This window comes from Prunus avium, chromosome 3, assembly GCF_965620075.1.
Source record: "Prunus avium chromosome 3, drPruAviu1.hap1.1, whole genome shotgun sequence".
Lineage (NCBI taxonomy): Eukaryota > Viridiplantae > Streptophyta > Magnoliopsida > Rosales > Rosaceae > Prunus > Prunus avium.
This window is the reverse complement of record NC_142286.1, coordinates 31927326-31948559: the sequence shown is the minus strand read 5'-3', so window position 1 is coordinate 31948559 and position 21234 is coordinate 31927326. Positions and strand designations below refer to the sequence as shown.

Below are 21234 nucleotides of genomic sequence, written 5' to 3'. Positions count from 1 at the left end.
AGCCTTTGCCATTGGATGAAGTGTTTGTGGGTTATTGGGTGTTAGGCTATTTGGGTTGTTTGTGTGATTTTGTAGGGGTTGGGTTTTTAGTGTCATTTTGTAAGGGTTTAATGGCTATGTAAGGTTAATGGTTATGAAATGTATTTGGTAATATATTAAGTTTGTGCTATATGGGATTGTGAAGGCAACATTAATTTGTAGAGGTTACATACTGTTACAATTGCTTTGAATATTCAAAATAATAGATGTTGAAAATGAAGTCAAAATATCCAGAGAATAACTTAGACAATCTTCCATTCAAAATGGTTTGAAAATATCCAGATAATAACATTGACAATTTCATCTTTCAAGTTGTTTCAAATCCATCCCAAAATGACAAGCAGTGGATGTATCACATTTGTTCAAGCTTATGTGAATGCCATTACATCCATCAAAAAAGGTTAGTCATAGTTATAGAAGATCAATTTTAAAAAAAACAACAAGGCCTAAACCCTAGGACCAATTAACCAACAACAAAAACCATCTACTGCATCACAAAATGCTAATCTAACAACCTTATACCTTAATGATCCCTTTCTTCATTATGCTTCAATCTACACCATTTGATCTTGCAGTTGAAGCACCAGTTGATACAGCATGACATGAAGTTGAGGCTGGTGGTGCTTTAAAAGTGCCAGCTTCGTTCTTGCTTGGCTTTAGATGAAATATATTAAGTATTGAGGATGTTAAGACAGGATTTGGAATTGATGAAATTGAAACCTCGGGGCCCATTTCGATACAAACCCTAAACCTTAGTAGAGTGAAACGTCATTAGTCTAAAAGGAAATTATCATCCACCTTTATAATAAACAATCTATTATATTTACCTTTATGGAGGCACGTGGGGCCTTATTTTCAGAGGTGGTGAGGCCAACATGATCACATATCAACAATATTTATTATATAAAAAGTATTTATCCTTATTATAAAAAGAGAGATTTTCTATTTAAACCCCATACTTCTCTTAGTTCACCCCAATACTTAAATTATTAAACTGTAAGTTTTGTTATTGTGTAAAAAGACAAAAAAAGTCATCTAACTTAATACTTAACCCTATACACACACCCCACACACCCCACAACTCTTCAAAAGACACGAAACCAGGGAAGTTTTCTTCATATTATATTAATTGACATACACTTTCAAAAGACACGAAACCAGGGAAGCCACACAGGCGGTCAGCTGCAAAACTGAGTATGAATGGTACAGTACAAGTTGATCCATCTTTACCCACGTAAAAATAGAAAGCACATGTGTTCAAATTTCATCACCATAAACTAATAATATTATTAATATTGATGCAGTACATCTTTTGGTACAGTACATTGAGTCTGAAAAGGTCCTGCACACTTCTGATATTTTTCAAAATCATTATTCATCCCTTTTGTCCCATTGCTATAATTAACGTCTAGTGATCCAGCAAACCCAAAACCACCATAGCTCTTATATTCTTGATCACTTGTATGTTTATGCACTTGAAAATAGACAATGAATAAAACTCTAAAATATCATCAAAAAAATTAATTTAATACTTACTATTTCTCATGCCCAGAATATATTTCCTCCTCTAAAGATAGCTTATGGGGTTTAAATAGAAAGTCTATTTTATTTCTTATTTTTTTAGCTTGTGGTGTATTTAAGGGTAATTTGGGAAGATAGTGGGGTTTACTAAGAAATTGTAAAAATTTAAATTAAAAGTTGGGGTGAACTTAGAACATGGGGTGAACTAAGAGAAGTGTGGGGTTTAAATAGAAAATCTCTTATAAAAATGCATCAAAGGGGCTCCAAAGTTGCATCACATGGATTCTAGTCAATCCACTGGTTGGATTTATGCAAAGGTGGCCTTATTTTAAATAGAGGGGTGGGCTAATATTTGATTTACCTATTTTGGGCTTGGACAACTACCTAAGTTTGTATATTCTAAAATTTCAGCACTGGGCTGGAGTGGCACGTAGATCTGCCCTTGTTTTCGCATCGAATAATAGCGAACCATAATTTGCTCCTAATTACAAAACCTTACACAATCCTCAACAAGCAAATTAAGAATAGACTGGGGTGGCCAATGAGGTCTAGCACAATTGAAAAGGGTTTTGATATGCAGACCAATGATTTCGAGTTCAAATCCCCATGGCACTTTGGTAGTGTATGTGTCGAGAAACTCCCTCCCCTTCGTAGTTTAGATTATCGCTTATATTAAAAATAAAACAAAAAAGACTGGGGAGATGACAAGTTTCCTAGGAGCCAAATCAATAGTAAGGACCTTCTAATTCTGTCCACACAAAAAAAAGACCTAACTTTTGACCCAAAAAAAAAAATTCAATGGTAAGGCCCAGGTTAGCCGTACCACCATCATCAACTTAATGTGGCTCAACACATGCCGAAAGCTAAACAGATGGCACACGTAGAATCAAACTCAATTTCCACACACAAAATAAAAGCCACCGTTTTTTTCCCAGGCCATCTGCGCTCCCTTTAGAACCTCTGTTTGGGAGAACACCAGACGAACTGAAGCAGTTTTTTAATTGCTGTTTCTTCCACTTCCACTGCTCTTTTTTTATTTTATTTTTATTTTCAATCCTTACTGAGGTGAAGAAATTGTTGAAGAGAATATGACACATGCAGAATTGCAGATAAGCATTGATGCATTGAGCGCAGCCAAAATAGGAGATCAAAGAAGAATGTCAAAAAAAGAAGCGCAGCAGTCAAACATATTAAGGTACGTAATAAGGAAAGACTAGGAAACAAAGTTGGATTTTCTCTTTTCTCTTTTGGTTGAAGGCTTGAAGCATAAAATTCTAGATATAGTAACAGATTGTGTAAATATTCTTATGGAAATGATAATTAAGATCAATTTTCTTATGGAAAAATCTGTAACTTTATCTCGATAGCACTTGATTTACTAAATTGTCTAAGTTTGTGGATGAAGAACCATGTGGACCAGTAGCTTCTTCTGCAAGTTTCTTCCACTCCATGACCTTATTTTTCATCTTCTTACCCTTCTCTCCCTCCATTAACTCTTTGACAAGCTTCTCTACCTCATCCCTCTTCACATCATTACTAATCTCCATGCCAATGCCCCATTCATTGCAAGTATAGCGACAGTCCATTTGCTGGTCTGCAAAGAATGGCCAACAGAGCATAGGAACTCCTGCAGTAAGGCTCTCAACAGTTGAATTCCAACCGCTGTGCGTTAAAAATCCTCCAACTGATGGGTGGTTAAGAACTTGCTCTTGAGGGCACCACCCAGCTATTAGACTTCTTTCCTTAGTTTCAGCCACAAACTCTGGCGGCAAAATAGCGGATTCTCCAATAACTAGATCAGGTCTAATTACCCAAAAGAATGGAAGCTTGCTATTTGCAAGTCCCCACCCAAACTCTACAAGCCGTTCTGGTGTCATGACTGCTATACTGCCGAAATTCACATAGACAACTGAGTTTGGTGCCTTCGTGTTTAGCCACTCAAGGCATTCAGTTTCTTCTTTCCATAGACTGTATCCCATTTTCAAAGGGTGTTCTGGTATCTGATTGAGATGCAATTGAAGAGGGCCAACGGTGTACACATGGGGAAGCATAGATGAGAGAGCATCTAAAACATCTGACTCCAAGGCATCAAAAGTATGAAGAACAACTGCTGAAGCTTCATGAGCTCTATCGGTTGCTTCCATGGCGAAGTTAAATACAATGTCATCCGGATTTGTGGTTTGCAAGAAGGTCGGGAGATCCCTCAAACGGACATCTCTCATTCCCGGGATCCAATCTATTACGGTGTCCAGATAGCCATTTGTGAAATAGCTCTCATCTGCAATAGACAAATGAAATTCAATTGAAGAAACATTTCATTTGCATGTTTAGAAACAAGCAGTTAAGAGTTAACCATAAGTTAAACAACAATTGCTTCAATTAATAGAATATATATTTCACCTTTGAGTGGAGCAAGTCCTTTTTCGACCACAGTGCGAAGTTGTTTATTTCCCATGAAGCTGCATGCAGCTATAGTGTAGAACAGCACTATAGGGACTCCGATTTCTTCAGCAGCTGTGATTGTGAATGTGGACATGCCACCATCTGAAACTATGCAAGTCACAGGAGGATTGCTGGATGTTGATATGGCATCATTGTTGAGTTTTGCAAGGAGGGCAAGAAAGGGAGCCAAGAAATTTTGTTTTCTGACGGATTCACAAAGCAAGGTGACATCTTGTGTGGCATCTTCATCTGAATCCGGAAGGCTATCCGGGATGGCTTCGAATTGAAAATCAGGCAAGCCATCAAGGGAATTGGGTCCTAGAGATTTAAGAAAGCGCTTGTGATTGAACTCTGTGTTAACAAAGGTTATATGAAAACCTCTGTGGTGGAGAAGCTTTGAAAATTTAAGCATTGACTTTATATGACTTTGAGCAGGAATTGGAATGCAAACAGCATGTGGCTTAGTAGCTACTTCTGTGGAATCCATCTGAGCTTTTGTGTGTGCGTTGCAGTGCTTGCAAATGCAGATTATTTATACAGCAAAACTGAGCTACTTTTCAATGTGTCCTGTTTTGGCTCTCTGTTTTTTCCCTCCACACTTGTCAAAATAGGAAACTGAGGATAATGTCCAAAAAAGAAGTCTAGCTGTCAGACAAATTGAGGAAATGAGATGAAGTAGCAAAATGGATCTTCACTTTACCTGCAACAGAAATAACTTGACTGATAGATAGTCAAATTTTCGACGCACAAGTATCTGTGCAAAGAAAAGTCAGTTGATCAATCAAGACAAAAACACTTAGATGAAGTAGCAAAGTCGAACTTGATTTGAAGTCGTCGATAGTGTTTGTCTTATTCTTGTGTATTATTTTCGTGTTTCTAAAATTCAAAATAAAAAAAAAAGAAAAAGAATTGCACATACAAGCAAAACACTAGTAGAAAACCAAATTATAAGAATTGCACACTTGAAGAAACAGAGTTTGAGCTTTATTTGGTTTTATTTTCACTGTATAACCAACACAAGCGAAGCCAGAAAATAAGTTCCATAAGGTGATAGTCTAAAATCTTCTAACTTCTCGTCTAAAGATTTTCTCGAGTGATTTAGTCATAATTAATTTTTATATATCCGGTGATTTTTGTTTAAATGGTAATCATTCGGCAAAATTTTAGCAAATTATAATTGAAAAGTTCGACCACTATATAATATTTTAATATAAGAGTTTTCAGGTATATTTTAATATGAAGGGAATCAATTGTTGCCTAGGATTTATGTTATATAATTGAGCTGTGTGGAAAAAGTAAACCTAAGCAATCAATTCTACTAATCGTTTACGTAGGCCATAGGGATTTCTGTTATCTTGTGTGGATAAAAAATGCTATTGCAGAATCATATTGCATATATTATCATGCATTCTTCTCTTTCTTCTCTGTTTACAAGTTGTTGTTTGGCAAGATGTCCAACTCAACATATGTGATGAAAAGAAAATGATAAAATTGAAAAGTAAAAGATTCTCAAACAAAAAATTTCTTTGCAACTTAGCGTTTACGATGGAAACAAATTGAAGGGTACTTTTCTTTTGGTAACGTGTGTGGAAATTGTTTGTGTAGGGCTATCATGATTGTCTGTGGCCATGGCAAGTTTAGTTTCCCTTATTTTATTTTATATTTAGCTTTAGACCATGTTTCCGTGGCCATATTTATTAGAGGTTTAATTTTTTAAATTTCATTTACTGAACATGACGCCATTGTTCCGTGGTCTCTACTTCTTTCAATTTTTTTTTTTTTTTTTTTTGAGAACAAAATAAGAAATTGAAATTAAAACAAAGGAAGATAATTGATTAGAACATCTATAATAAAACAGTGGCTCACAAAACAAAAAAATGTACTAGCTATCTTCATCATTAGGTAATGATCACAGGGATTTAAAAAATATTAATATTTTAATTAGTGGATGCAGACTTTTGCAAGGTTGGGAAGACATGGTGGGATCTACCACATAATAAGGGTGACATCATACTCGTCGTCAAAGGGTATTGCCATTTACTTTTGGCCACGGCAAAGAGTGTTCTTACCCTTCTCTCCCTCCATCAACTCTCTAACAAGCATCTCCACTTCATCTCTCTTGAAAGTGTTATCAATCTCCATGCCACTGCCCCATTCATTGCAAGTATAATAACAATTGGTTCTCTGGTCAGCAAAGAATGGCGAGCAGATCATAGGCACTCCTGCAGTCAGAGCTCAAAGAATCTTCTGGAATCTGATTGAGAAGTAATTGGATAGGTCCAATGGTATGAAGAGGTGGAATCAGCATAGATGAGAGAGCATCCATAACATCTTGTTCCAAAGCATCAAATGTAAGAAAAACAACTGCTGAAGCTTTATTAACTTTATCTGTTGCTTCCATGCAGAAGTTGAACATCACGTCATCATGATTTGTAGTTTGGATGCAGGTTGGAAGATCCCGTAGACGAATCATACTTTACCATCAAACGGCCACGAGTGATCCCCAACAAATCATCAGCTAACGAAAAGCTAGCCCAGATAGGAGCTGAATCAAAAAACTGAATATCCAGGTCTAAACTGAATATCCAGTCCGCCAAACCATTCTTCTCTCTGAAAATATGCTGGATATCCCAACTCTCAAAATGCCTAAGCATCTTCCCACAGTTTGAAAGAAAGCAACTAGAGGATGAAAACATAAAGAATCCCTTTGCTGAAAAAGATTCACAGCACTCTCAGAATCCATTTCTATGAGGATCTTTTATTTATTTATTTGATCGATAGTCTATTCTAAATTTCTAAGGGGAGGGGGCAACCACAAGGGGATTCGAACTGATGCCATGGGGTTTGCAAACAAAGACCTCAACCACTGAGGTAAACACCCACCGGCATTTCTATGAGGATCTTAGAGAAGCCCTTTGCCACTGCTAATCTGAGGCCAACAAACAAACCCCAGATTTTAGCCTCCAAAATATGTGCCCAAGGGCGGAACCACAGCCAAGGCTATGGTGGGCTATAGCCTAGGGAAGTTTTGAAGAAAAAAAAAACCTATATTTATATGGCCCACTACAATAATAAACCAATATCTCTCTTTTTTTTGTTGTTGAAATTATCTGTTACCTTTGACAAAAGGTTTTTGAATAAGAAAAAAAAAAGCCTATACGGCTCACCATCAACTACAATACAACACATTAGGGAAATATTATTTTCTCAATTTTATTTGTATTATCTTTTAAGAACGGAACAATATGTTAACCCAATTCTATTATTCTTGTGTTTACAACTAATATATAAATGAAACTTAATTATTTATATTTTTTGCGCTTTGTATTTGTGAAGCTTATTCGGTTGATGGTAAGAAATTTTTAGGCATTCACACTGCAAAGGTAAGATTTTTTTTTTTTTTTAATAAAAAAAAAATCATTAGATTTCAAGCTAAAAATTTTAACTAGACCACCCACTGAAAAATTCATGATTTTGCCCTTGCCCCTTCCCCAAATTCATAGCAAAACCTCCACACCACTCCCCAAAGCAATACCTAATCACACCCACTAGCACCAATCTTTCCAGAAGCATTCATGCAAGAGCAATCCACATTGAGCTTAACCCACCCACTACCAGGTGGCTCCCACCTTAACATAACCTGTATTTTGGGAACATTCCTACAATTCACACTAGAAGCCTTAACCCAATCCAAAACAGCAGCAACTTCCTAGGATTGCAAGACAAGACCTCAGCATCAGTAAAAATATGTTGGTTACGCCACTTCCATACATACCAACAAGTGAAAACAAACATAGTATTCCAAGGGGACCTCCCTACCCACTTAGCTAAAGAGATTGCTCCGAAGCCAAAATCAGATAAGAAAAAATCATGGAATTAACTTAAGAGGCAGAATAGTAAGCCACACTTCCTTAGCACGCCCACAATCCCTAACAATGTGAATAATATTTTCAGAATGCCAACCACAGACAGAACAAGAGGACTCCACAGCCAAATGTCTCCTAACTCTTTGCTCATTAGTTAGGATCTTACCTTGGAAAACAAGCCATAAGAAAACTTTCAACTTAGGAGGGAGAAACATAATCCACAGACCCTTCCAACAAGCATCAGACCAATTAGAACCTTCATGGATCAACTGAAAAGCAGATTAGAACCTTCATGGCCGTTAGAAGTAGGCCTCCATATCTGAGCATCATGGATATTACCACCAAAACCAACAGGAAAACAGGTAATCTTTTGCAATATATCCTCATCAATAACAATTCTTAACTTCTCAACATCCCACCACCCTTCTTTAAAGAAATTAGAGACCTTGCAATCCAAATCAATCTCGGATTGCACCCCTGCATGATGTAACAAAAGGGAATCAGCCACCCAATGGTCCTTCCAGAAATTTACCCCCACTCTCCAAACCATTCCCTTTCTCAGCAACTTAACACCATAGAGAACACTTCTCCAAGTAGCAGAACAATCTTGCTGGGAGACCACATGAGTATCCAAGATAGAGCAGTCTTTTAGGTATTTCTCCGCATAAATTTGAGCCCATAACCCTTGATCACGAGTGTGCATGCTCCATCCAATCTTTGCTAATTCATGTCTGCAATTTTCTTGAAGCTTAAACCACCCCTACATTTAGGATGACACACCAAATCCCACTGGCATAAATGTACCTTCTGCTTTTTTCCACTGCCTCCCCAAAAAAAATCCCTATTAATTCGATCAAGATCCTCGCAAATACTACTTGGTAACTTTACAGTCTGCATCGTATACACATGTATGGAAGATGTGACAGCTTGGATGAGAGTAGCTCTGCCAGCTAAGGAGAGACACTTCCTATTCGAGGCAGCAAGCCTACTTTGCACTTTCTCAAGCAAACCATTATAGGTAACTTTAGTCACACGACTATGCAAAAGGGGCATGCCTAAGTATTTCCCCAAATTCTCTATAAGGGGAGAGCCACAAATAGCACTAATCTCTTTCGCCACCTCCTTACAAGTATTTGGGGAGCAAAAAATTACAGACTTAGAGAAATTCACAGTCTAACAAGATGCACTATGAAATAAATCTAAACAAACTTTCATCACACGAGCTTGACAAGGAGTAGCTTCAGCAAAAAGCACAAGGTCATCTGCAAAGAACAAATGTGACACACTAGGACCACTTCGAGAGGTTTTGATAGGCTTCCACTGTTTTCTCTGGAAAACATCAACAATAATATGAGACAACTTCTCAATACTAAGAACAAAAAGATAAGGGAATAAAGATCCCCCTGGCGAATGCCACTATTGGGAGAAAATGAGTCAGTCAGTTCACCATTGATGCAAATTTGATATCTCATAGTAGACACACTGAAAATACCTGTAGGATGACTACAAATGCCTAGACGAGGGTGAATAGGCCAATTTAAGATTATAATCAAATAAATAAAAATAAACTTCGGTAGCAGGATTGATATGTGCTGAGCATAAAATAAAAGAACACACAAAGAATTATTTTACGTGGTAAAACCCCACATCTGGGGAAAATCCACGGGACTCCTCAATCCAACACAAATCCACTATAGAATGATGATTACAAGAAGTACTCACACACTTATCCTAGACACATCTAGATAATGTTTATCGACTTCTTCGTAACTCAACTTCTGTCATGGGATGATCTTCGACACTCCTTATATTGAACGCAATACTGGTCACGATTGCTTCAAGCTCGCAGGAGAAAAACCGCCACCACGGTCTTGATGCCCTCAACCGTATGAGTCACCGACATGCATATGAATGAAGAAAGTGTTTGATAAATCACCAAGTAAACATGGAACACTTGATGATTTATCTCAAATAAATGCACAACAGCTTTTTCACAAATAAATTCAATATGCTCTCCAAAATTATGCGCGAACAGCCAACTGATGAAAAGAAACAACAATTGTTTTATTCGTGCAGGTTTCTCTCTAGAGAGAAACCCACGTGACCACCAATCCTCTTCAACAAAGACTTTCAACCTTATTCAACTACCACACTACAAAACCTGATGCAATATGAACTCACAGCAAACCTATTCAACTATGACTCCAAAACTTGATCCAATATAATCTCTCAGTAAAGACATCAAAGCAGGACCGCATATGTTATTCAATTAAGACTATTAGTTTTGGTTCAAAATGGATTCTTAGAAAAGACTCCAACTAACTAATCTTTAATAGAAAAACAACATCTATTAAAACAAAGGAATTAGACCAGTCAAGTAGGAAATAATATAAAGAGATAAAATCTAATCCTATTTTGACGCCAACTAACTAATCTTTAATAGAAAAACAATATCTATTAAAACAAAGGAATTAGACCAGTCAAGTAGGAAGTAATATCAAGAGATAAAATCTAATCCTATTAAAAATAGGATTAACATAAAAATACTTGAGTGAAAATAATTCCAACTAGGAATCCTATAATGAATGCGTGATTATGTCATGATTTACCTATTGTCAAGTTTCTCATATGGTCAAGTCATGCCTCGGAAGTATGTGGTTGAATGAGTTGAGCCAACACGTCCAGTAACAATTCCTCACACACTAATTTTCAACCTATGCTAGAGTCTAGGAAATGACAATACAAATTTCATAATAACACACACACTGCATAATAAGCTGAATAAAACTAGTAGGTAACCCTATTCCCAAGAGAACAGACTCAATAAAGCCCTAGTTAAACCTATCATAGGCTTTGGAAAGGTCAATCTTCCAAGCAAACATCCATTTTTTCCCCTTAGCTAACTTAAACTTGTGCATAAGCTCCTGAGCAATCATTATATTATCAGTTATATGAAGGCCTGGCACAAAACTAACTTGATCATGACTAATCAAGTTGGGCAAAATAGTGCGCAGACGAGCAACCAAAATTTTAGAGATGACTTTATGCAATGTGCGGCACAAACTGATTGGTCTAAAGTGAACCATAGAGTGAGGATTTTCCACCTTAGGTACCAAAGTAATTAAAGCGGCATTAAGCTCCATAGGGAATTTACTCTTTTGAAAAGCTTCCCACACCATAACATATATATCAGAAGTACACAAATCCCACTGGTGTTGATAAAAACAAGCAGGAAAACCATCAACACCAGGGCCTTAAAACCACCAATACTAAATAAACTATCTTTCACTTCCAACAAATCAATTTTTTTGCGCTAAGAAGGTAATCTCACCATCAGTAACTGAAGGGAAAAAATTAGGAAGACTCACATTAATTGTAGTTTGAACATGAGCAAAGAACTTGGAAAAAAAAACCCACAACCAAATCTTTAATACCTGCAGCAACCTCCACCCAAGCCCCTTCATCATTCTTTAATCATTCAGATCTATTTCTCCTTCGTCTGATTATAGTTGTGAGAAGAAAAAACTTAGTATTTCTCCTCCTGAAGCCTTCTTAACTTGGATTTCTGATGCCAAAACAAAGCTTTTTGATCCAGAATAAAATTAAACTCATCATTCAGTTGCATTTCCAAATTACTCAAAAAAGAATTAGGCCCCTTACGAAAAGTTCTTTGAATCCCAATCAACCTAGCCAACACCCTGCCTTTCTTTTGTCTAAGATGCCGAAACACATTTTTATTCCACAATTTAAGGGGCTCAATTGAGGCACAAGACTTATCCAAACCTGAGCCATAAAAACCCAACCAATTCTCAGAATAAAACTGACTAAACTCAGCATGCTTCAACCACATTGCCTCAAACCGAAATGGCCGCAAATGTGGAGTAGACAGAATTGAAGACTACAAGCAAATCTTAATTGGACTATGATCAGATTTAGTTTGAGGCAAGTGCCTCACATAAGCTTCAGCAAACACACGTCTCCAAAGTGTACTACAAACTCCCCTATCATGCCCTTCCAAAATCCTCTTATTGGTCCAAGTGTACTTAGGGCCATTAAAATGCAATTCACACATTTCATTCTCATCTCAAACCAAGCTTTGAAACCTCTTAAACAACACAAAGGAGCTCCACCTAACTTGTCATCAAAATGAAGCAAATCATTGAAATCTCTAGCCAAGAGCCAAGGTATATCATGATAGCTAGCATCAAAATTAAGATACTCCCATAGTTTAGTCCTTTTAACCCCACAAGGTTTAGCATAAATAGCTGAAAAAAGCCAAGGAGACTGCCCAGGCCAAGAAACACACGCATGAACAGCTTGATCATGGGTACCAACGATCTTCACATTCACCTTGGAATCATCCCAAAGCAGCCATAGACCCCCTAGAAAAACCCACAGGATCTATAATCTCACAACAAGGAAAACCATTGACACTTCTTGGGAGCCACTTAACCACTGACACTTCTTGGGAGCCACTTATCCTTGGTTCACACACAAATAAGATCTCCATATGATGAACATGAATCAACTCCATCATATTATTCCTAAACTTAGTGCCCGAAGCACCCCTTGCATTCCAACAAAGAACATTTATAAAAACACTCAACAAAAAATAAACAACATGAGGGCTAACCCTTAAAATTCAAAAGGCATATCTTCACCTATGGTGAAGTTATTACCTGCCAAAGCCCCCTTAGGAGAGTTCACATGACCTTCAACCAGATCCCTTTATCTGTTGATCAAGCCCTCTTGAGCTGAAGAAGCCAGAGAATCAACATTGACATCTATGTCCACCTGGTCCTCAATATTAGAACAATTAGTAGCTATGTTGGGTGGTTGATGGCCAAAGTGATAGACCCATGTAGCCTGATACGCATTCTGACCATTCGTCCAATTATTCAATTGGAACAATAGACCATTCGACCATTCGTCCATTTCATACAGTGACGAACCCATAAATTTTTATAGGGGTGAGCTAAATTTTATTTTTTATTTTTTTGGATACCTATTATAACGGTGATTATGTTTTTTTTCCTAGTGGTGGTTATGGTTAACCATCATAACATTATCAAATAAGCCATACTTTAGGAAGCAAAAGTAACTTCAAAGAACTAGAAATTCAGAAAAGAACGCAGAAGAATCTAAGAGAAATTCAAAAGTTCATAAATTTAGTAAGGGCTTCGTGCCCAAATTAAACAATGGAGCTTCAGAAAGTAGAAAAAAGATATGAAAAATTATAGAAATATCGAGATGGGCTCTAATACCATCATAACAATATGAATTGAGCAGAAGAAAGACTGTAACAGAAAAAGAATTACAGAGAAAAAGGTTCCGAGAAAAAACCAGAAGGTCATGCTTATATTTGCATCATTAATCTCAAATAAATAATATTGAAAGGTTTTCATTAAAAAAAATAAACAATTTAAAGGAAAACAATGAGTTGCAACAGACAAAATGGAACATGACAAAAAGGAAAGGACTAGCGCCATTTCACTCCATTGAGGTTTAGGATCTGTATCGAAATGGGCTCCGAGGTTTCAATTTCATCAATTACACACCAAACATTTCAAAATATCACTAGTTCACATTGGTCGTAAGATTGACCGTCTAGTCAGACATTAAATGTTGATGTGGCAGTTGTAGGACTTACCACATATCCTGACAGCCCAATCCAAATAGGCCACACAAAGGGCATTTCTTGAAAAAGAAAAAAGAAATTTTCACGCTCAGACCTTGGCATGCATTCCAAGGCTTCGTTAACCCCCTTTAAACTAACATCGAATCGATAGTTTCAGACCAAAAAATCAATTCCAGAGGAAACTGCTCATAGAGTGTGCCCTAACTCCTGTTGCAAAGAAGATCAAGAAGAAAATCAATTCCTAGAATGGATGAAGAGGAGCTGATGTCTTCGTTGGTAAGGCTGGTACAATTTGAACCTCTTGTATAGATTCGAATCCTAGGAGGAAGTTTCAATGTGTGCAGCAAAGGCACATGAGGGTAAGAAAGGTTGCCAATTATGGGTATGGTTTGATCCGAAAATGTGCGATCGGCCATAGGTAGTGATTTATGGGCTTCTAAAATCACAGAATAAGCTTGAGAAATCAGTGGCAAAGGCAAGACAAATAGAAAAGGTCGTTCGGGTGTTGTTGGTGGCTTCGCAAGCTTCATTTTGGGAGCTTCAAATTGGCCTTTGCCATTGAATGAAGTGCTTGTGGGTTATTGGGTGTTGGGCTATTTGGGTTGTTTGTGTGATTTTGTAGGGGTTGGGTTGTTAGTGTCATTTTGTAAGGGTTTAATGGCTATGTAAGGTTAATGGTTATGAAATGTATTTCGCAATATATTAAGTTTGTGCTATATGGGATTGTGAAGACAACATTAATTTGTAAAGGTTACATACTATTACAATAGCTTTGAATATTCAAAATAATAGATGTTGAAAATGAAGTCAAAATATCCAGAGAATAACTTAGACAATCTTCCATTCAAAATGGTTTGAAAATATCCAGATAATAACATTGACAATTACATATTTGAAGTTGTTTCAAATCCATCCCAAAATGACAAGTAGTGGATGTATCACATTTGTTCAAGCTTATGTGAATGCCATTACATCCATCAAAAAAGGTCAGTCATTAAGTTATACAAGATCAATTTACCAAAAACAACAAGGCCTAAACCCTAGGACCAATTAACCAACAACAAAAACCATCTAATCCATCACAAAATGCTTATCTAACAACCTTATACCTTAATGATCCCTTTCTTCATTATGCTTCAATCTACACCATTTGATCTTGTAGTTGAAGCACCAGTTGATACAGCATGACATGAAGTTGAGGCTAGTGGTGCTTTAAAAGTGCCAGCTCCTTTCTTGCTTGGGTTTAGATGAAATATATTAAGTATTGAGGATGTTAAGACAGGATTTGGAATCGATGAAATTGAAACCTCGGGGCCCATTTCGATACAAACCCTAAACCTCAGTAGAGTGAAATGTCGTTAGTCCAAAAGGAAATTATCATTCACCTTTATAATAAACAATCAATTATATTTACCTTTATGAGGCACGTGGGGCCTTATTTTAGGAGGTGGTGAGGTCAACATGACCACCTATCAACAATATTTATTATATAAAAAAGTCCTTATTCTTATTATAAAAATGCATCAAACGGGCTCCAAAGTTGTATCACATGGATTCTAGTCAATCCAATGGTTGGATTTATGCAAAGGTGGCCTTATTTTAAATAGAAGGGTGGGCTAATATTTGATTTACCTAGTTTGGGCTTGGAAAACTGCCTAAGTTTGTATATTCTAAAAATTCAACACTGGGCTGGAGTGGCACGTAGATCTGCCCTTGTTTTCGCATCGAATACTAGTGAACCATAATTTGCTCCTAATTACAAAACCTTACACAATCCTCAACAAAGCAAATTAAGAATAGACTAGGGTGGCCAACGAGGTCTAGCACAATTGAAAAGGGTTTAGATATGCAGACCAATGATCTCGAGTTCAAATCCCCATGACACTTTGGTAGTGTATGTGTCGAGAAACTCCCTCCCCTTCGTAGTTTAGATTAACGCTTATATTAAAAATAAAATAAAAAAGACTGGGGATGACAAGTTTCCTAGGAGCCAAATCAATAGCAAGGACTTTCTAATTCTGTCCACACACAAAAAAGACCTAACTTTTGACCCCCCAAAAAAATATTCAATGGTAAGGCCCAGGTTAGCCGTACCACCATCATCAACTTAATGTTGCTCAATACATGCTGAAAGCTAAACAGATGGCACACTTAGAATCAAACTCAATTTCCACACACAAAATAAAAGCCACCGTTTTTTTCCCAGGCCATCTGCGCTCCCTTTAGAATCTCAGTTTGGGAGAAAACCCGACGAACTGAAGCAGTTTTTTAAATGCTGTTTCTTGCACTTCCACTGCTCTTTTTTTTTTTTCTTTTCTTTCCAATCCTTACTGAGGTGAAGAAACTGTTGAAGAGAATATGACACATGCAGAATTGCAGATAAGCATTGATGCATTGAGCGCAGCCAAAATAGGAGATCAAAGAAGAATGTCAAAAAAAGAAGCTCAGCAGTCAAACATATTAAGGTAATAAGGAAAGACGAGGAAACAAAGTTGGATTTTCTCTTTTCTCTTTTCTTTCATGATTTAATGCATCATGGTTAGTACATATATATTGCTAGCTAGTTGATTATTTGACACAATGGCAATGGAAATGATAATTAACATCAATATTATTAATATAATGCATCAGGGTTAGTGCACAATTGCCTGAAGAATGATGAGACTTTAGAGTTGAAGGCTTGAAACATAGTGAAACCTTAATCAGAATAAAATTCTAGATATAGTAACAGGTTGTCTAAATATTCTAATGGAAATGATAATTAACATCAATATTCTGATGGAAAAATCTTTAACTTTATCTCAATTGCACTTGATTCACTAAATTGTCTAAGTTTGTGGATGAAGAACCATGTGGCCCAGTAGCTTCTTCTGCAAGTTTCTTCCACTCCATGACCTTATTTTTCATCTTCTTACCCTTCTCTCCCTCCATTAACTCTTTGACAAGCTTCTCTACCTCATCCCTCTTCACATCATTACTAATCTCCATGCCAATGCCCCATTCATTGCAAGTATAGCGACAGTCCATTTGCTGGTCTCCGAAGAATGGCCAACAGAGCATAGGAACTCCTGCAGTAAGGCTCTCAACTGTTGAATTCCAACCGCTGTGCGTTAAAAATCCTCCAACTGATGGGTGGTTAAGGACTTGCTCTTGTGGGCACCACCCAGCTATTAGACTTCTTTCCTTAGTTTCAGCCACAAACTCTGGCGGCAAAATAGCGGATTCTCCAATAACTAGATCAGGTCTAATTACCCAAAAGAATGGAAGCTTGCTATTTGCAAGTCCCCACCCAAACTCTACAAGCTGTTCTGGCGTCATGACTGTTATACTGCCGAAATTCACATAGACAACTGAGTTTGGTGCCTTGGTGTTTAGCCATTCGAGGCATTCAGTTTCTTCTTTCCATAGACTGTATCCCATTTCCAAAGGGTGTTCTGGTATGTGGTTGAGATGCAATTGAAGAGGGCCAACGGTGTACACACGGGGAAGCATAGATGAGAGAGCGTCCAAAACATCTGACTCCAAGGCATCAAAAGTATGAAGAACAACTGCTGAAGCTTCATGAGCTCTATCGATTGCTTCCATGACGAAGTTAAATACGATGTCATCCGGATTTGTGGTTTGCAAGAAGGTCGGGAGATCCCTCAAACGGATATCTCTCATTCCCGGGATCCAATCTATTACGGTGTCCAGATAGCCATTTGTGAAACAGCTCTCATCTGCAATAGACAAATGAAATTCAATTGAAGAAACATTTCATTTGCATGTTTAGAAACAAGCAGTTAAGAGTTAACCTTAAGTTAAACAACAATTGCTTCAATTAATAGTTATATATTTCACCTTTGAGTGGAGCAAGTCCTTTTTCGACTACAGCGCGAAGTTGTTTACATCCCATGAAGCTGCAGGCAGCTATAGTGTAGAACAGCACTATAGGGACTCCGATTTCTTCAGCAGCTGTGATTGTGAACGTGGACATGAAACCATCTGAAACTATGCAAGTCACAGGAGGATTGCTGGATGTTGATATGGCATCATTGTTGATTTTTGCAAGGAGGGCAAGAAAGGGAGCCAAGAAATTTTGTTTTCTGACAGATTCACAAAGCAAGGTGACATCTTGTGTGGCATCTTCATCTGAATCCGGAAGGCTATCCGGGATGGCTTCAAATTGAAAATCAGGAAAGCCATCAAGGGAATTGGGTCCTAGAGATTTAAGAAAGCGCTTGTGATTGAACTCTGTGTTAACAAAGGTTATATGAAAACCTCTGTGGTGGAGGAGCTTTGCAAATTTAAGCATTGCCTTTATATGACTTTGAGCAGGAACTGGAATGCAAACAGCATGTGGCTTGGTAGCTACTTCTGTGGAATCCATCTTAGCTTTTGTGTGTGCATTGCAGTGCTTGCAAATGCAGATTATTTATAAAGCAAAACTGAGCTACTTTTCAATGTGTCCTGTTTTGGCTCTCTGTTTTTTCCCTCGGTCAAAATAGGAAACTGAGGATAATGTCAAAAAAAGAAGTCGCCAGACAAATTGGGGTAATGAGATGAAGTAGCAAAGTGAAACTGGAATCTTCACTTTACCTGCCACATAAATAACTATATAGTGGTAGAAATTGTTACTTATAATAATATAAATAACTAATAGTCCACAAATTATTATTAAATCCTTATAATAATATATCTAGAAGTTAGTAATTGGTTGATAGATAGTCAAATTTTCGACACACAAATATGTGTGCGAAGAAAAATCAGTTGATCAAGAAAACTAGGAAACTACTTGATCGATCAAGACAAAAAGAATAAAACTTAGACTTTGGTATCTTGCCGATGTAAGGATAATTTGGTTCATTATTTATACTCTTCAATTCTGTAATTTTGTGTTACAGTATCACCCTTTTTTTTATACTGCCAAACTCAACAACTTGATTTGGTGTCATGACCGTTATACTCCCAACCAATCAAAAATCATCTATATACCTCCAATAATTAAGAGAAATTTATAATAAAACACATTTCTAGTATTGAATTTACATATAAACCATAAAAGCTTTAAATTGAAGAAAGAAAGAAAAAACTCAAAAAGGACCAGGTGTAGTATTTTTTAAAATTTGAATGATGTGTGAAATACCATTAGTATCCTGGCATTATGATTTTTAGGGGGAAAAAAACATTGATGACATTGTTGTAGTTTTTTGGTTTTTCAAGGATAGGAACTTGTATGGTACATTTAGTCCCTTTGAAAAGTCAAATGGGTTTTTTTTCCTAAGAATTGAGTATTGTAGGATTTTTCTATATTTTGGGCCCTATTTATGGAGTTCAAATATTCTGTCCCAATTTTCTATGTTCCCCCTCTGGTCCTTATTTGGAATTTTGACACATGTCCTTTCATTTTACAACACTTAACCTAGCCTTAACAGTGTGAACCTTCCCAACCAAAAAAAAATTATCCGTTATCTTCAAATAAAAAATTTAAAAAAAAACCCTTACTGCAAACTCTCATCTGCCACGTCGCTTCAATTTCATCACTTCTTGTTTTCATCTTCACTACTATTCTTCCAAGAGTTCTCTGCACCTCTCCAATGTTTTCAAAATTCAGTGGACAATGTGAATCCATAGCGGTTTAATTTTTTTTAACTCAAGACTCGCTCATTATTAGGCCAACCCAACCTAACTCTCTAATTATCAGATTGACCCAAAATTGTACCCACCCTAATACTAGAGTACAACGAATTTGGGATAAAGTAATCTTCCAAGAGATTCTTACTGTTGCATTCCTAAAAGGACACAAATTAATGTGCAAACAACCAATTAAAAATACCCGCAAGTGCACGAATCTATTGAGGTATAGATTATGTAAGTACGGGGTCGATCCCACGAAGAACTTGTCGGCTTCCTATAAGTTCTAATTTGAGTATGTAAAGAACACTTATTTGACACACCACAAATGCACAAATGCAAAATGGAAACTAAAAATGAGTAAAGAAGTGTAAAAGAAATGAAACAACACAAGAAAACTAAAGAAAAACACATACAGCATTTTCTATCACCATTTTATCACCACTGTATCACCTGTGAATAGTGCGTGAACAGTGTATGGCGACCGGTTGTATGAACAGGGCGACCGGTCGTTTTAGCACAGAGTCAAAACTTAATTTTTGCGCGATGAGCGACCGGTCGTGAGGTAAAAGCGACCGGTCGTTTTTGCACAGAGTCGTTTTCTCTGTTTTTCAGTTTCGACCTCTGTCCTGTTTTTGACCTATAACTTTCCAACCATTTGTCCAAAATTCATGTTCTTTATACGGTTGGATTCATCACAGAAAATGGAAGAACACAGCGCGGACCAAAAGTAAAAAACAATTACGGAAACAAATAAAATTCAGTAAACAAGACACACAACGTGTCAAACTCACAACTCACACACACATTGGGGGGGGGGGGGGGGGGTTGGTTTGGTTTAAGTGACCTATTTCTATTGCATGAAAGTAAATGGACTTTGAAATTAAATGAGAATGGAAGAGATGAATTATCAAAAAGTGAAAGTACCAAGTAACAAACACTAGGGTTTCGGAATCCACCCTAAATAATTCTACCCATGTTCATGGATACTCAAGTGATGAACTCTAAATGTGTTGATGAAGATGTTTGCAATCAAGACTAGTACTAGTGGCTCAAGACGCATTGATTCACTCTAATATACGTAAAGTGCAGTACTAGTGCTACAATGCTTGTGCCTTCCCTATAACCGAATCTAGGTGTGCTTAGTACTTTGATTCAATTACAAGAGAAACCCATTAAGCTCAAAGAGAATATGAACATCACAAGAATCCTAATAGCATGGTGTTTACATTAGGTATTCAAGAAACCAATTCATATGGATGATTCTTACTTCATCCATATATTGCTTAGGATAACATGAAGATACACATAATCACAACAATCTCAAGAAGCATGCTTTCAAAGATGGCCAACCAAGGAAAAACACACATCAAGGATAGATTAATTTGGTGAAATGGAATTCATCAACAATATCTAGAAATTCATACAGTCAAGCATCAAAACAATAAGGTTTACATGTTTAGGGCTTCAACCTAAGCCCTAGCTATGGAGTTTAGTTCCTCATAATCATTTCAAACACAAATTCGAAATATAACTAGAAAGAGTTTACAGATTTGGAAATGATGAAAGCTTGAAGTCTTCAATGGTGGAAGTCTTCCTTTGCTTCTTTCCTTGCTGCACCTCTCTTTCCTCTCTTGGTCCAAGCTCTCCAAAATCTGCTCTCAATGTGTAGTATCACAGCCTGGTAAAATTACCCACGTTCAAAAGCCTTTCCCACTTCAGATTGCACTCCCATGTGCCTTTTGCCCATCAAGTCCAGCTCAAAGATATAATATAAAACTCATGCTTTAGTTAAAGCCTTTGCCCTTGTCCCCTTTGCCATGACGAAGCCTTGTCTTCACAAAGATGCCAATTGCTTCAGAAAATATCTCATTTACTAAGGTAATTTCTTGTTACCAAGTGTTATGGTAACAAGAAGAATCAAGATGACACAATGGAGGTAAAAGCTGGCCAATTTCGGATTTCCAGAGCTGTGGTAACATGCTGGATTGGTTGGATAGGCAATACTTGTCCAATGGAGCTCAAATTTGGATATGTTGTAGTCAACATCCATTGGAACAAGTTTCATGAAGATCTTCACCTCATCCGAGCACCAGAGCATGTTGATCCTAGGCC

The 21234-nt window shown here is 37.1% G+C and overlaps 2 protein-coding genes and 1 long non-coding RNA gene across 3 annotated transcripts; 1 reads left to right on the top strand and 2 right to left on the bottom strand.

Annotated features, from left to right (window-relative positions):
- Positions 1 to 2772: 2772 nt before the first annotated feature.
- On the bottom strand, positions 2773 to 4570 carry LOC110751725 (7-deoxyloganetin glucosyltransferase-like). The gene is made up of 2 exons (XM_088250895.1): positions 3961 to 4570; positions 2773 to 3838 (listed from the first exon to the last, which is right to left on the bottom strand). The coding sequence occupies exons 1-2, from the start codon at positions 4487 to 4489 to the stop codon at positions 2916 to 2918; spliced, it is 1452 nt and encodes a 483-aa protein (XP_088107021.1). The 5' UTR covers positions 4490 to 4570; the 3' UTR covers positions 2773 to 2915.
- A 1250-nt stretch (positions 4571 to 5820) lies between these two features.
- Positions 5821 to 6544, top strand: LOC110751726 (uncharacterized). Its single transcript, XR_002525897.2, has 2 exons — positions 5821 to 6353; positions 6439 to 6544. It is a non-coding gene; the product is annotated as an uncharacterized LOC110751726 (long non-coding RNA).
- A 9667-nt stretch (positions 6545 to 16211) lies between these two features.
- LOC110751724 (7-deoxyloganetin glucosyltransferase-like) lies at positions 16212 to 17962 on the bottom strand. Its single transcript, XM_021952231.2, has 2 exons — positions 17347 to 17962; positions 16212 to 17225 (listed from the first exon to the last, which is right to left on the bottom strand). Exons 1-2 carry the CDS (start codon positions 17873 to 17875, stop codon positions 16303 to 16305), a joined length of 1452 nt encoding a protein of 483 aa, XP_021807923.1. The 5' UTR covers positions 17876 to 17962; the 3' UTR covers positions 16212 to 16302.
- Between the last annotated feature and the right edge of the window lie 3272 nt (positions 17963 to 21234).